General features: G+C 37.3%; 1 protein-coding gene across 1 annotated transcript in view; it reads left to right on the top strand.

Annotated features, from left to right (window-relative positions):
* Positions 1-13,150, top strand: part of LOC122063331 (isoamylase 3, chloroplastic) — a 52,582-nt gene that overhangs the window by 28,338 nt on the left and 11,094 nt on the right. Inside the window, exons 10-17 of the mRNA XM_042627052.1 lie at positions 1,062-1,125; positions 2,446-2,545; positions 3,415-3,515; positions 6,299-6,350; positions 7,058-7,120; positions 8,285-8,374; positions 8,461-8,533; positions 9,418-9,497. Of these exons, the coding sequence (XP_042482986.1) occupies positions 1,062-1,125; positions 2,446-2,545; positions 3,415-3,515; positions 6,299-6,350; positions 7,058-7,120; positions 8,285-8,374; positions 8,461-8,533; positions 9,418-9,497 (623 nt within the window). The remainder of the gene's footprint in view (positions 1-1,061; positions 1,126-2,445; positions 2,546-3,414; positions 3,516-6,298; positions 6,351-7,057; positions 7,121-8,284; positions 8,375-8,460; positions 8,534-9,417; positions 9,498-13,150) is intronic.

Raw genomic sequence — 13,150 nt, 5'->3', positions numbered from 1 at the left:
TTGGGTGGGGGGAGATAATTAACATTTTATTGATAAAGAAGAGTAAATGTACCTGGTGATACAGTGTCACTGTCCCCCACACAATGGAAACAGTTCATCTTCCAAACCGTTTCAAGACCCAAGACTGCCCAATCTCACTAAACAACAGGGAATTTCAAAGTGAATGATCATTCCCAAAATGAAGTCCAGGACAAACTACCACTTGTTTTGCAAACTCATCAGCTATCTTTAGCACTTCTTGGTATCCATGGAAAAGCAAGTTGTGTCTTGCAAGCTTACACCCATTTGTATTCACAAGATTCTTCTTCTGAGTTCCTCAACCAGCTAATAACATTTGCCAAATCCCCCTAGAAAGTTGCATTGTTCCACCCCTTACCCTTAGAACTTTTATTCGCACTATGACGGCCATCAATTCCGTTCTAGTAGATTCACCTTCTCTAATGGCAAGAAGACACCATTCATTCTCCATCCCAAAGTCAGATGACCCCCCAATGCCATCAGCATTTACCTTAGGAACGACTCGAGGGATGGTTGCTAAGAATCTACCCTTCTCTGCCTTGTCTTCTTCACAAGTACGGTCTGAATCCCTAAACAACTTCTGGGCTTTATGTCCTTGAACAAAACCTGTCAGCCCAATGAGCCACCATGCATTTAATTTCTTCATTAAATTTTGATATATCTAAAACTCAATCTTGGAACAGTAGCATCTTTTCTTATGTTTCATTCCTGTGCTCTTTCCAGTTATTGACTTCCAAGGTTCATCTAATTCCTATGCTCTTTCATAAAATATAATAGTATTTTCCTGCCTAAGACTTGAGATCTTTTCCTTTTGCCTTTCTTCTATCATTTACTTTAGAAATGCTCTGAGAATTGGTAACATGTTTTGGGAAATAAGAAGGAACTGTTCAGTATACCTGACTGCCATTTCAGTTTTCTCTTTTCCAGTCATAGATTTTTTTTTGGCCTGAGCCAGATCCTTGTGGATCTGCTTGTATTGAAGTGAGATTGGTGCATTTTGCATTCCTTTTCATGTTCTTAGCAGAAATTTTTTCTGTCGTCAGGGAACACCTTAAACTGCAACCACCCTGTGGTCATGGAACTCATACTTGACAGTTTGAGGCACTGGTATGTCAGCACATTCTGTGTGATCTTCATCTCTAATGAGTTGCCAACATTCTTCTTCCTTACGATAACTATGAACACGTTTGTTGTCTTTTGTAAATAATTTAATTGATATCTTCCAGCATCTCATGCATTTCTCATTAAAGGGTTGCTTTTGTATTTGATTTAATAAATATTAAGTTGCACTGTAGACTATTCCATGACATTTTCCTTATGGTGAGCTGTGCATTCTTTATTATTAAGGACACACCAAGTTGGGTGTGGCGTTGGAATTTATACCCTGGCAGGGGGGTATGTGGAGGGGTATTTGATATTGTGAGCTGTTGACCTTTTCTTTTTCATCCTTATTTTGGCACCCTTTGTTTGTGCGCAGCTTTTTGTCTGTTTATCTTCCTTGGCCCCCCTTCTAAAATTCTGTAGCTGCCTATTAAGGACTCAGGAATATTTACTTTTTGTTTTCTTATAGACAACAGAAACCTATGAATATTAATAAATGTTGGAGGTTATACATTCTGGGGGAGGAAAAATCCCTAGAGAAGCCAAAAGCACAGGAATCAGAAAAAGAGTTAGTTCCTATGCTTCTTGTGTTTAGGGTTAGTGGAAGATGGAAGAAAAAGATACAAGAAGGGAAGAAGAAATAAGAGAGATCATGGCGAGCCTCTCTTCTAAGTTTCCTTCTAAACTCTAAGGGGGTTGACAAATATACCCCCGGTTTGTGAAACAAATGGCTGGGAAGACCATATATTAATGCTATACTTGCTCTCTTGACTAAATGACTCGTAAAAACAGACAAAGCTCCATGTCCTTAACAGAAATACTGTGCAACTTCTTCCGAATTGCATTGAACCATAGAAGCCCGACAACAAACTGAGTCAACTGACTACTCTCCTACTGCTCCTAAAATGTACCTAATTATCACGAGTTGACATGCTTTCCACTTGGATCCAAATTTGGAAGCTGGTTTAGTCATGTTCCGTCTTCTCTGACTTGAAAGTTGATGTCCACCAGTGAATTCCATTCATAACAGTTGCTCTACTTCGTAAAATTTGACTTTTAAATATTACGGAGTTGCAATATTTATTCAGATTGTTAGCTGTGTGTTCCACCCCTCTCCCTTTTATATGAGCTTTACTGTCTTAATTATAATCTTTGCTGTTGTTTGTAGTATCCTTGGAAAAAATGAACATTACTCAACTGTCAGCTTAAATCCCAATTGTCCATTTTTACTTAAAAGTTGTTTTCTAATTATATTTTTTTGCCTGAAAATTGTTCTTATTTAAGGAATTTTTCTTTTTTCCCTCTTCTGCTTTTTAACCATTGAAGGGTCATTGAGTATCATGTGGATGGATTTCGATTTGACCTTGCTAGTGTTCTATGTCGAGCAGCTGATGGTTCTCCACTTAATGCTCCTCCACTTATTAAGGTAAGCTGGATACGTTTTCACTGTTTACTAACTAAACTCTGAGTATTCAATTCCTAGTGAAGATGATCATATTTAATGTGGAAAACTTAAGTGTGGAATCATGTTGTGTGTCATTCTGTGCAAAATACAATTTCCTATTTTGTTTGATGGAACTAAAAAATGAGAAGTACCATAACAGCAATACCCTCTTACAAGTGGGTAAATTGAATGGTAAAAAGTAAAGTACCTTTTTCAGAAGCAAAATCTGGACAGTCTCGTGAATGCAACCCTTCCCCCACCCGGCCACACCCAAAAGAAAAAAAAAACAGAAGATTAGTTTCTAGTTTGTCCACATCCATTTGGCTTCATATTGGTTGATTTGATTCCATCTCTGCTGGGGTTCATGTGGATTCACGGAAGTTGTTGTAGATGCAATGGTACCATGACAATGGTGAGTGGGTGACAATTGGTGACATGGTGGCTCCATCCTGTCCAGCACTGCTGTACTTGTCAGCTTGTCTTGTTCTTGCATAGATTGATTGAGCCCATGTGACCCATACATAATTCAGGCTTGGGAAAAACAGAGCGGGGCTTAGTTGGTTGGTAAACACATACGTATGATGTGAGCTCACATCTTAAATAAGCATGTTAGTTACAATAACACATGTGCATCTATCAAAAGAGAGAGAGAGAGAGAGAGGGTACACTCATATCTATGAACGTCTAGTTTTGTGTGTATGCCCTAAATTCACACATTATAATTTATCAGCTGGATAACTGTAATTTGAATATTTTTCGTTGAACATCGTGCTATTTGTTCATGAAGTCATAACAAGTAAGAAGTTGGTTAAATTATCTTACAGTTGCTTTATTGTAACTGATTGGACCAGGCAATCGCTAAAGATGCTACTTTGTCAAGGTGCAAAATCATTGCAGAGCCTTGGGACTGTGGAGGTCTTTATCTTGTTGGAAGATTTCCAAATTGGGACCGGTATTCTTTTTCTACTTACTCTATTTTTTGTGGGGATTACTTTTAACAATTTTCTATCAAAGATTGCTGCATGAACATTTTCCTGTAATTTGAATTTTATTTTTCTTATAATTGGTAAGTGTGTTATTTTATTTATATTGGATTGTTGTTGATGGCTTTTGAACATTATCTGTGATGATTTATTAGTTGCATTATAAAGCGGGTTGAAATGAAATACTTCTGCAGTCACTGCTAATGAAAAGCGATCACAGAGGCTATGAAGATGTGCATGGAGGCTATGGTGTTGGGGTGAGGAATGAGGAGGGGATTCATCATAGACTTTGTGGTGGCTTATGATTTATACATTGTGAACACTTTTTTTGAAAAGAGAGAGGAGCACTTAGTTACGTACAAAAGTGGACACTGTACCAGCCAAATAAACTCCTTCCTAACTAGAAGGTACAACAGAGTATGGTGTAAGGACTGCAAAGTTATATCAAGGGAGAGCCTAACCACTCGACATAGGATGGCAGTTTTGGATATGTGCCTTAGAATGCAGAAACATAAACCTAGAGAACCTACTTGCCCTAAGATAAAGCGGTGGAAATTAAAAAGAGATGCCTCGGATTCTTTTATAGATAATGTGGTCAAACAAAGAAAGTGGGACTTTGAGGGAGGCACCAATACGATGTGGAATGAGATGACAATAAGAAGGTCACTAAAGATGTTCTAGGGGATACGAAAGGTTCTCGTCAGGCCCCTCGGGAGACTTGGTGGTGGGATGATAAGGTCCAGGCTTCCATTAGGACCAAGAAAACTCGTTTTAAGATATGGGAAAGGACTAAAGAGGTAGAAGACAGGAAGAGGTATAATGTTGCTAAAAACTATGCTACGAAGATCATGGGAGTAGCAAGGGCGGAGAAATGTGAAGCCCTTTATAATAATATAAACACAAAGAAAGGGGGAAAAACTATCTAAAAAATAGCTAAAATGAGAGAAAGGAGTATAGATTTGACTATGTGAGATGTATTAAAAGTGATGAGGGTAGAGTGCTAGTAAGAGATGAGGACATTATGAAGAGATGGGAAATGGAGACATTTTGAGTAGGAGCGGCCAAGAAGACTACATGACTATTCAAGACACCACACACCATAGATATATACGAAAGGCTAGTGTGACTGAAGTTAAGAAGCCTTAAGAAAGATGAAAGTAAGCAAGATACCAAGCCCTGATGAGGTCCCAATAGAAGTGTGGAAGGTCTTAGGATTATGTGGAGTATCTTGGTTAACCAACCTTTGTAACAAGATTATGAGTACAAGGAGAATGCTAGATGATTGGAGAAGAAGCATTGTAGTTCCGTTCTACAAAAATGCAGTAACTATAGACGCATAAGACTACAAGAAAAATCTTCGCTATTGAACAATCTCATTGGCAGGAGGTTGTTCTTGTGGATTTTTTCTCATCTTCTATGGGGCTGTCCCCTATGCTTAAGAGTTACAGTGCCTCTTGTGCAAACTTTCCCATGTTGGGGTAGCTTCGCTCAGTTAGTTGGATTGCTTGGAATAAGAGGGAAAGAATGATTCTTTCGGAGACAAGATGAAGTTGAAGCTTTTACGTTTAAAATGCTGAGGTCTATTTTATTTCGGGGATCACAAAGTAAAGAGGGAAGGGTCCTTACATGGACTGATTATGTAGACATCAATGTTCTTATATAATTTCTAACATTGGGAGGGCTCAGTGCATCTTTTGTTAATTCTATTCCTTTGTATTACATTTCTCACATGTCCTAATTTTAAATATATCCTTGATTTTGTGTTACACAGACGTAGAGATTTGCTGGAAAAGAATCATCTCTCATGGAAGCTAATGCAAACAAAAACTTGGGGTGAAAATGGTCAATAAATTTCAATTTCTCTGTTATCGCTGATAAACAAAACGAAAAAAAAAAGAAAAGGTCAAATTTATGTGTGCCACTTTTGGCACCTTTGTTTCTGATTTTTATTTTTGAGTCATGGAGTAGAAAAACATTGCTTCTGCAATTGAACTGGTTGGGTCATTTTGTGTAGATGTGTTGTAGAAACTACTGCGTGTGTTAGTTGCAGGGTTAGGGTGTTCTGAAGTTGAGGTCAAAATTCTCTCCTCTTAGTCATTTGCAAATCTTACTCAGTTAATTTTGATTAACGGGCTGGGCAAACAATCTTTTTGCAATCTTCATTTTTCTAACTTGAAGCAGGAGTTTTGTTTCTGGATCCTGTTTGGTCCACCATGGGAAGCCTCCCCAGATGGCCCTAATATCTGCCAGGTAAGCAGATCTGGTGGGATCCAAATTATGTGGATGGTTTAAATGTAGGGTACTGAATGTCCACTTCACATATGTAATTCAAGCCAGATGGAGATGGACCATATGGTGAAGTAAAGCTTTTAAAATATATCGAACAGTTAAAAAAATGGTTAAAAATAAACAGGTTGCCCAAAATACAACGGAAAATGACAACAATAGTACGTGCACAAACTTGGTCCATCCATGTGTTGAATTTGGCACATGAACAATCCAGCTGCTGCCCTATCGATTGGTGAGGATTGTCATAACTTATAACACCACTCCATATGCACAAACTCAGTCTATAAAGGAATGCATTCCTTGACAGGCTGCGTAATAAACTCTCTCTCTCTCTCTCTTTGTTAATATACTTTACTCACTTTTAATCTTCAGATTTTTGTCAATGGTTCTGAGATCTTTCCCTAGAACCATTCTCATTCTTGATGCTTGACAGTTATCGGTTGACTGAACTTTTGTCTTGCAGGTGGGCTGAATGGAATGGAAAATACCGTGATGATGTGAGAATGTTCATTAAGGTAAATTTAGTTGACAAGATTGTTACAACAAGGAATTAAATCGAAAGACACAAGAGACACTAAAGATACGTGTAGAAATGGTCAAGAAATGTATGGAAATGCTTAGGATATATGCAAAATAAAGCCGTGGAGCATAAAACATTATAAATAAGGAATATGTAAAATATATCATGTATGAAAGGAAAACAAAGTGTGATGAGACAAGTGCATTCAATTGAGTATATATAAAAGATGAGGTTTCTTACATGTACTAATACTATTTTTTTAAGGTATCGTATCAGTACCTTAAAGATACAATACGTATCGGTTAGTATCAGAGGATAAGGGAGGATACTTAAAACCATGGCCGTAACAAATAGTAATTTGATGATATTTGTTGTGTCATTCTGCTCATCATTTATGGCTTTCATTTCTAAATTTCTAACTGTTTTTTGGTGAATGCCTACAATTTTTTGTGCCTTATCCCTTATGAAATACTTCTCTAGTTAAATATTCATTGATAATCTTTACTTCTGTGCATCTCTGCTGCAAATTGCATATCTTTGTAATATTTATATAGTGATGTTTCTCTTTTTGGGTTGTTAATTTGATGCATTTTCTCATAGAAGAATTCTCAAATTATTACTCATACTGCCCAATGAACGTAAACATTAGTTTTGTTCCCATTGTCGTTATTAGACTAATTTAGCTGCATTCATGCTTCACAGGGTGACTTTGGTATGAAAGGACGTTTTGCGACACGTGTGGCTGGATCTGCTGATCTATACAAAGTAAGAGCTACATAAGACTTTTAAAGTTTAAATTCCACAACCATGATTTGGGCATAACGTCTTGGATCTCTTGGTAGTTAAACATTTTTGTCTTCATCTGTGTCTCCTGGACCCTTTCTTTTTTGAGTAACAAAATTTTTATTAACATAACACTAGAGTAAGGGAAGGGGCCATTGCTTGGAGCCATGGTAAACAACAACAAGAGGAGAGCAGGTGCAGAACAAATGCCCAGCACCACCCCCAAGAGACCCAGAACAAGAGAAAAATAAAACAAAAAGAAATAAAGGAGGGTAAAATCTCATGAAGTTTGTTGTTGATCGGGGCAACTCCCAAATCAGCTCTAATATGCTCATTCCTTACTTTACCCTTCCTAGTTTTGCCACCCATTTATTTCAACATCCTCATCTCAGCTACACATAACTTCTCTATATGACGAAGAGTCCAAGAGAGCAACATGCTTATCAAATGGGAAGCTCTCCAAGGCCAATCCCTCTTCCATCTGATCCAGCTAACAACATTTGCTGCATCTCCTTCCACCATGATATTAGAAAAGCCAGCTCTGATAGTCTTGTCCAAATCAATCTGAAGGATTAAATCTTTTCCCTAACTAACTCTCTCTTTCCCATAGTGGCCCAAATAGACTTTAAGAATTGTCCCGACAGCATCCCAAACCACTCTTTTAACCACAGGTGCTCATGGATTCCCCAGGGAGATCCCATCAAATTTCAGTTTAGCAAAATGATTGATGCCACCCAAGATTCATGACCTGCTCTACTGTCTGAAGGTGATAATCTGAGATTTATCATGAAACTGAAAACTAATGGAGACCATCCTAAGAGAGGGTCTATGTTGGTGTTTATCAAGCGTTTCATGAAGTTTCATATCATAGTTACATCGTGTTTGTCTACTTCCATGGACTTCCTTTGGTAATTATAGTAACACAAAGTGCTTGGACATGTACTTTTACTCCATGGGTAGTTAATCTATGCCAGAACTGACTCTTTGGACCTTGCCACAAGGAAAGATTTTGCTTGTTTTCATCCCGAAACCTTGATTTGACTTAAAATCAATGTCTTTGTATTTTTTCAAGTCCTGAAATGTGCTAAGGTCCTTATGTGATTTGAATTGTTGGCCTGATACCTGACATTCTAACCTATTGCAAAGGTAAACAAGCGCAAGCCATATCATAGTATCAATTTTGTCATTGCACATGATGGGTTTACACTGTACGACCTTGTATCCTACAATTTCAAGGTATTACTGCAACCTTTTATTTAATTTTTCATACTTCTATTGAACATTATAAACAGAACTTTCTTTCTTCATTGTTGGTTTCATAGCACAATGAAGCTAATGGAGAGGGCGGCAATGATGGATGCAATGATAATCTTAGTTGGAACGGTGGTTGTGAAGGTAATTGTCTGCTATCTTTCTTTCTCATCACGTTTTGATCACCCTTAGATCATTAGATTGACAGACAGAATAACTGAGAATATTTTATAAACCAAAATGGTAGCACTATTTGATATAGAAGGTGAACATAGATAAAACTCCCTTGCGAGCAGGGCAGGGGTGTTTGATGTGGTGCAATCGGGTGGTCCACATTGTGCATGATCATCCTCCATATTTACATGAATAAGCTCAGGCTGATACTCATAGAGTCCATCATTTCTCTGCCTATCACTTTTTGGCCCTGTGGTTGCACCTTTTTTCCCTATAACTCTCTCTGTCTGCTCTGGAGTCTTAGGAGGATGTTTTATGTTGTAGAGAGATGAATGATATTGAATTTGATATTAAGATTTGGGGTTAAGGGATGGGTGAATTTCAGAAGATTAAAAGTCTTGGGTCAAATTCCTTCTAACTTCTTAATTGGCTAATCTCTGCCAAGTTCAGTGAGATCTACTAGATTAGTAGCTGTAAGCATAGAGCTATATGGATCTGTGCCCGGTGTATTTTTAATCTAGTTAGCATGGACACAGGAGTCAGATTCATTGCCTGAGGTAATATTCTATAGGAAACAGAATGTCCTTGTTGCACGGCTTTTAATCATTATTAATTAATTTTCATTCATAATTCACTGGCCTTCTTCTATCAGCATGCTAAATAGAGATTTTAGGGGGAAATAAGGGTTAATAATTTTTTTCCTTTTATGAGCTTAACATTTCATTCAGGAAATCAGAATAGTAGTAAATTGTGTTCCATGGTAATACAACCCTATGTGAGGCTTAATGTTGAATTGTCAAGTTTCTCCATATTTGGAAGCAATCACAGTGATCCACTATGCATGTACTGAACAGGAGAAACTGCCGACAACAATATAAAAGCATTGCGCTCCCGTCAAATGAAAAACTTCCATTTGGCTTTAATGATCTCCCAGGTATTTTATTTACCACTAGTTCTGATTTTGAATATGTTCCTCGGTTATAAAGTTGACTATCCCTTTAAAATCTACTTTTTTTTTTTTTTTTTTTTTTTGGGGGTGGGGGTGGGGGGAGATCTCATTGCGTGGATCAAGGTTCAAACAGTCTTTTAAAGAATATCTGTTTTGATAAAGTTAAACTTTGTCATTTTTTGTTGAACGGACCAAGTGGCTACCCTTTTCTATATAATGCGGTTTAGGCATAGTTCAAAAACATGGCGAAATCTCACCGAAATTTTCAAAATTTTGGTGATTTTGACATGGCTGAGATAAAATGAAAATTTCGGTGATTTTGACATGGCTGAGACAAAATGCCACACGAATCAGGAATTCAACATTGTTTAGGTCAAACTTTCAGGAATTTTGGTCATGTCTACATTCTAGGCAAAATGCACTGTTTCAGCAAAAATTTCAGTCATTTAGGTCCCCCCCCCCCTTCCGTCCAAAAAAAAAAATGGCCAACTGAAACCCACAACAAAAAATGCACTGTTTCGGTGAAATTACGGTCAGGTTGAAATGAGACTGAAACCCAAGTTTTCGAACTATGGAAGTGTAATTTTTATACTTAAGCTTAGACGTGTTGTTAACATCTGATTTTATGTATTCTTCTTTTTAATCCTAAGGCATGTCTTCTCTCACTTGCTCTGGATCCGGCTGTTGAAGAAATTAAAGAAAAAAGGAAGAAAGAAAATTACATTTATACACATTCTAAAGCTATCAGAACCTCTTTATAATAGAAAATGTGTCATGCATGCAGCCAAAAGTACCTGAAAGTTTTGTTAAATTTAAGTATAGAACTTAAATACTGTTGCCTAGCTTAATCCTAACCATAAGAGTGACTAGTTAATCCAAAAGAACCTGGAGATGAACTGAAATAAAAGAAAATTAATAATCTCATCTTTGGTGGGGGTGGAATGCCAAGTTCCGGTAGGACTTTGCTGAAACTCTCCAAACTTGATCCCTTAAGCTCCCATTCTGATCAATATCGAGAGGAATCAAATGACACCAACTGATGTGATGTGAACAGACAAACGTAGATTAGTAGAAGATTGATGAAGGAATAGGATTCTAAAAGTTGCTGGTAGCAGAACTCATAGATGAACCTGGTCTTCCCACCCCCTTCTCCACTTTGGTTTCTACACTCCAATTCTAAGTTGGGAATGATTTGGAAGAACAGAAACAACTCTGATTGTGCAGATCCTGACCAACATAAACCCAATAAGTTCCAGCTCTCAATTTGGATGCTCTGTTTTTCAACCTAGCAGAAGACGTGTTTCTCTATAAAAGCTTATTGCTGCCCCTAACTTCTGGGAAAAAGACATTTCTGTCCCCTACATTTGCTCTTTCTCCTTCTACAGTGACCTGAGTAATTATGCAGCACTGCTCTGAAAGAACCCATTCTCCTATTGGACCAAAGTAGGCTCCTTTAACAGCCATCTCATAGAGCAATTACTCTCCCCTCTCGCAATTCCAAATTTCCCAAAGAAGTCCATTGAAATTCAATTTAGCATCCCCACCCAAGTCGGCAGCCACATCAGTTCAACCCTTGCTACTCATGAAAATATAATGGGCTCAAATCAATAAGTAATATACCCTCCAGGATGCCTTTCAACAAGTCATCAATTGCTGCTAAAGATGCTAATTTTGTCCGGACCTCTGTTGATAATAACCTACTCCTTTGTGAAGTGATCATGAAATGAATGAGCAGTTCAGAACTATGGTCTGTTCCTATGGATGTAGAAATTCTGAATTCATATATACAGTTTTTCAGAAGAAAGAATACCTAAAGATGGCTGGAAACCTAAAGGTGATCTGATGTCAGTATGTGAAATTAAATTTATTCAAAATTCTGATTTTCTAGCAGAATGGATATATCCAATTGAAAGAACAGAAGAAGATAGAGATCTTCTAGAAGCAAAGAGATTTCTATGAACAAACTCTTTAAGCATAAAACCCTAACTGACTGTGCTGGAAACAGATTGGAACTAACAGCGAACATGAAAAGTTGAAGTTTATTTATCTACAATAATTGCATGTAGAAGAGTGGAGAGAGGGATGAGTCAGATGACTATTTATCCCAGGAAGAAAACCATCAGAAGCTTATTTATGTCCCAGGGTAGGACCTATTGGGGAATTCCTTAATTAAAATTCAAATCTTACCCTCAAAAGGCGTCATTTCTTTAATTAAATATAACTGAATCATTTATATAAGAAAAAATTAATAGTACTGAATCTCATTCTGGAAGCTAATGTAGTCGCTGATTTTCTAGCTAGGAAAGCATCTAAATCTTGTACTTCAGAATTCTCAGTGGAGTTCCCGAGACATGTAGTGGATGAGTTAGCTTCAGATGAGTTGGACAGGCACCGTTTTCGATTTGGCTAAGCCCTTTGCTTGTTCCCTCTGCTGATGGCTTTGACTTAATTAAATCTAATATAACTGGAATCAAATCCTAACTTAGAGTTAAACTCAACCCAACCAAGATTTAAGATCTTGCTCTTTCCTCCCATCTTGCTGATCCAAAAAAGAGAGATCTGGCGAGATCTCGATGAGATCATATATTTTTTCCCGGTCAACTCAATAGTTGGTCTCGGTGGCCATATGGTCTTTGTAGCCCCTGAAACTTGGTATTTACCTAATTCTAGGCCTTCTAAACACAATAGAAACATCAATTTTCAAAAAATCAACCTAAAATGGTACTTTGACTTCATACCCTATGTAATCTCTGACTCTTCGGACCCTAGGCCAGTATGCTCTATTCCACATCCACATTCCACATTCCACATTCCACATTCCGCATTCCACATTCCACATTCCACATTCCACAATCAACACATGACACAACATAATCATAAGAATTTAAAAGACACCATAGCTAATTACTTAATTGTTTAACAATTAACATTGATGACTGATGAGTCACATTCACATACATTAAAAATTAAAGTAACTCCAAATGTGGATGAGGAGGTAATAGTCTATACTCTTTAAGCTCTAATGAGTTTAGGAATGGAGATCATCAAGCAAAAGCACCAAAATTCTTGCTCCTTAGTGTTTTTTTTTTTCAAAACGTAGAGGGAGAGGCGAGATCTTGGTGAGATTTGGCCAGATAGAGGCGAGATCTCGGTCGAGTTTTTGTACAATTATAACTCGTCATACATCTCATCTCACCTTTTTGAAGAAGAGAGATATTAGCGAGATCTCGCAGAGGTCTTAAATCCTCAATAAACTTCAACTCTCAATGACTCATAATAGAAACTTATTAGAAACAAAACATCTCATGTTTTTAATAATTACTAATTTGTATTTAGTGTAAATAGTCAAATCAGGATTTACTTTAAATCGTTAATCTTATATTCTTATATTCCTTAAATGATTAAAATTCTTAATTACTAAAAGTAGAAATAAAACTCACCAGAGATATAGTTGAAATATTATAATGGAGATACTCCTTTGCATCATGATGCTTGTGCTTCTTTACTTGGAAGCAGCACTGTGGTCTGCTGCAAAAGGGAACAGAAAGTACACGGCGGCATGCTTCTCATTGAAGTACTGCAAAGCACGGGGCAATTGCACCTTTTGTGGATAAATTGTACGATTTCACCTTCATTTG

This window comes from Macadamia integrifolia, chromosome 2 (assembly GCF_013358625.1).
Source record: "Macadamia integrifolia cultivar HAES 741 chromosome 2, SCU_Mint_v3, whole genome shotgun sequence".
NCBI classification, from domain to species: domain Eukaryota; kingdom Viridiplantae; phylum Streptophyta; class Magnoliopsida; order Proteales; family Proteaceae; genus Macadamia; species Macadamia integrifolia.
This window is presented reverse-complemented; position numbering and strand designations above follow the sequence as displayed.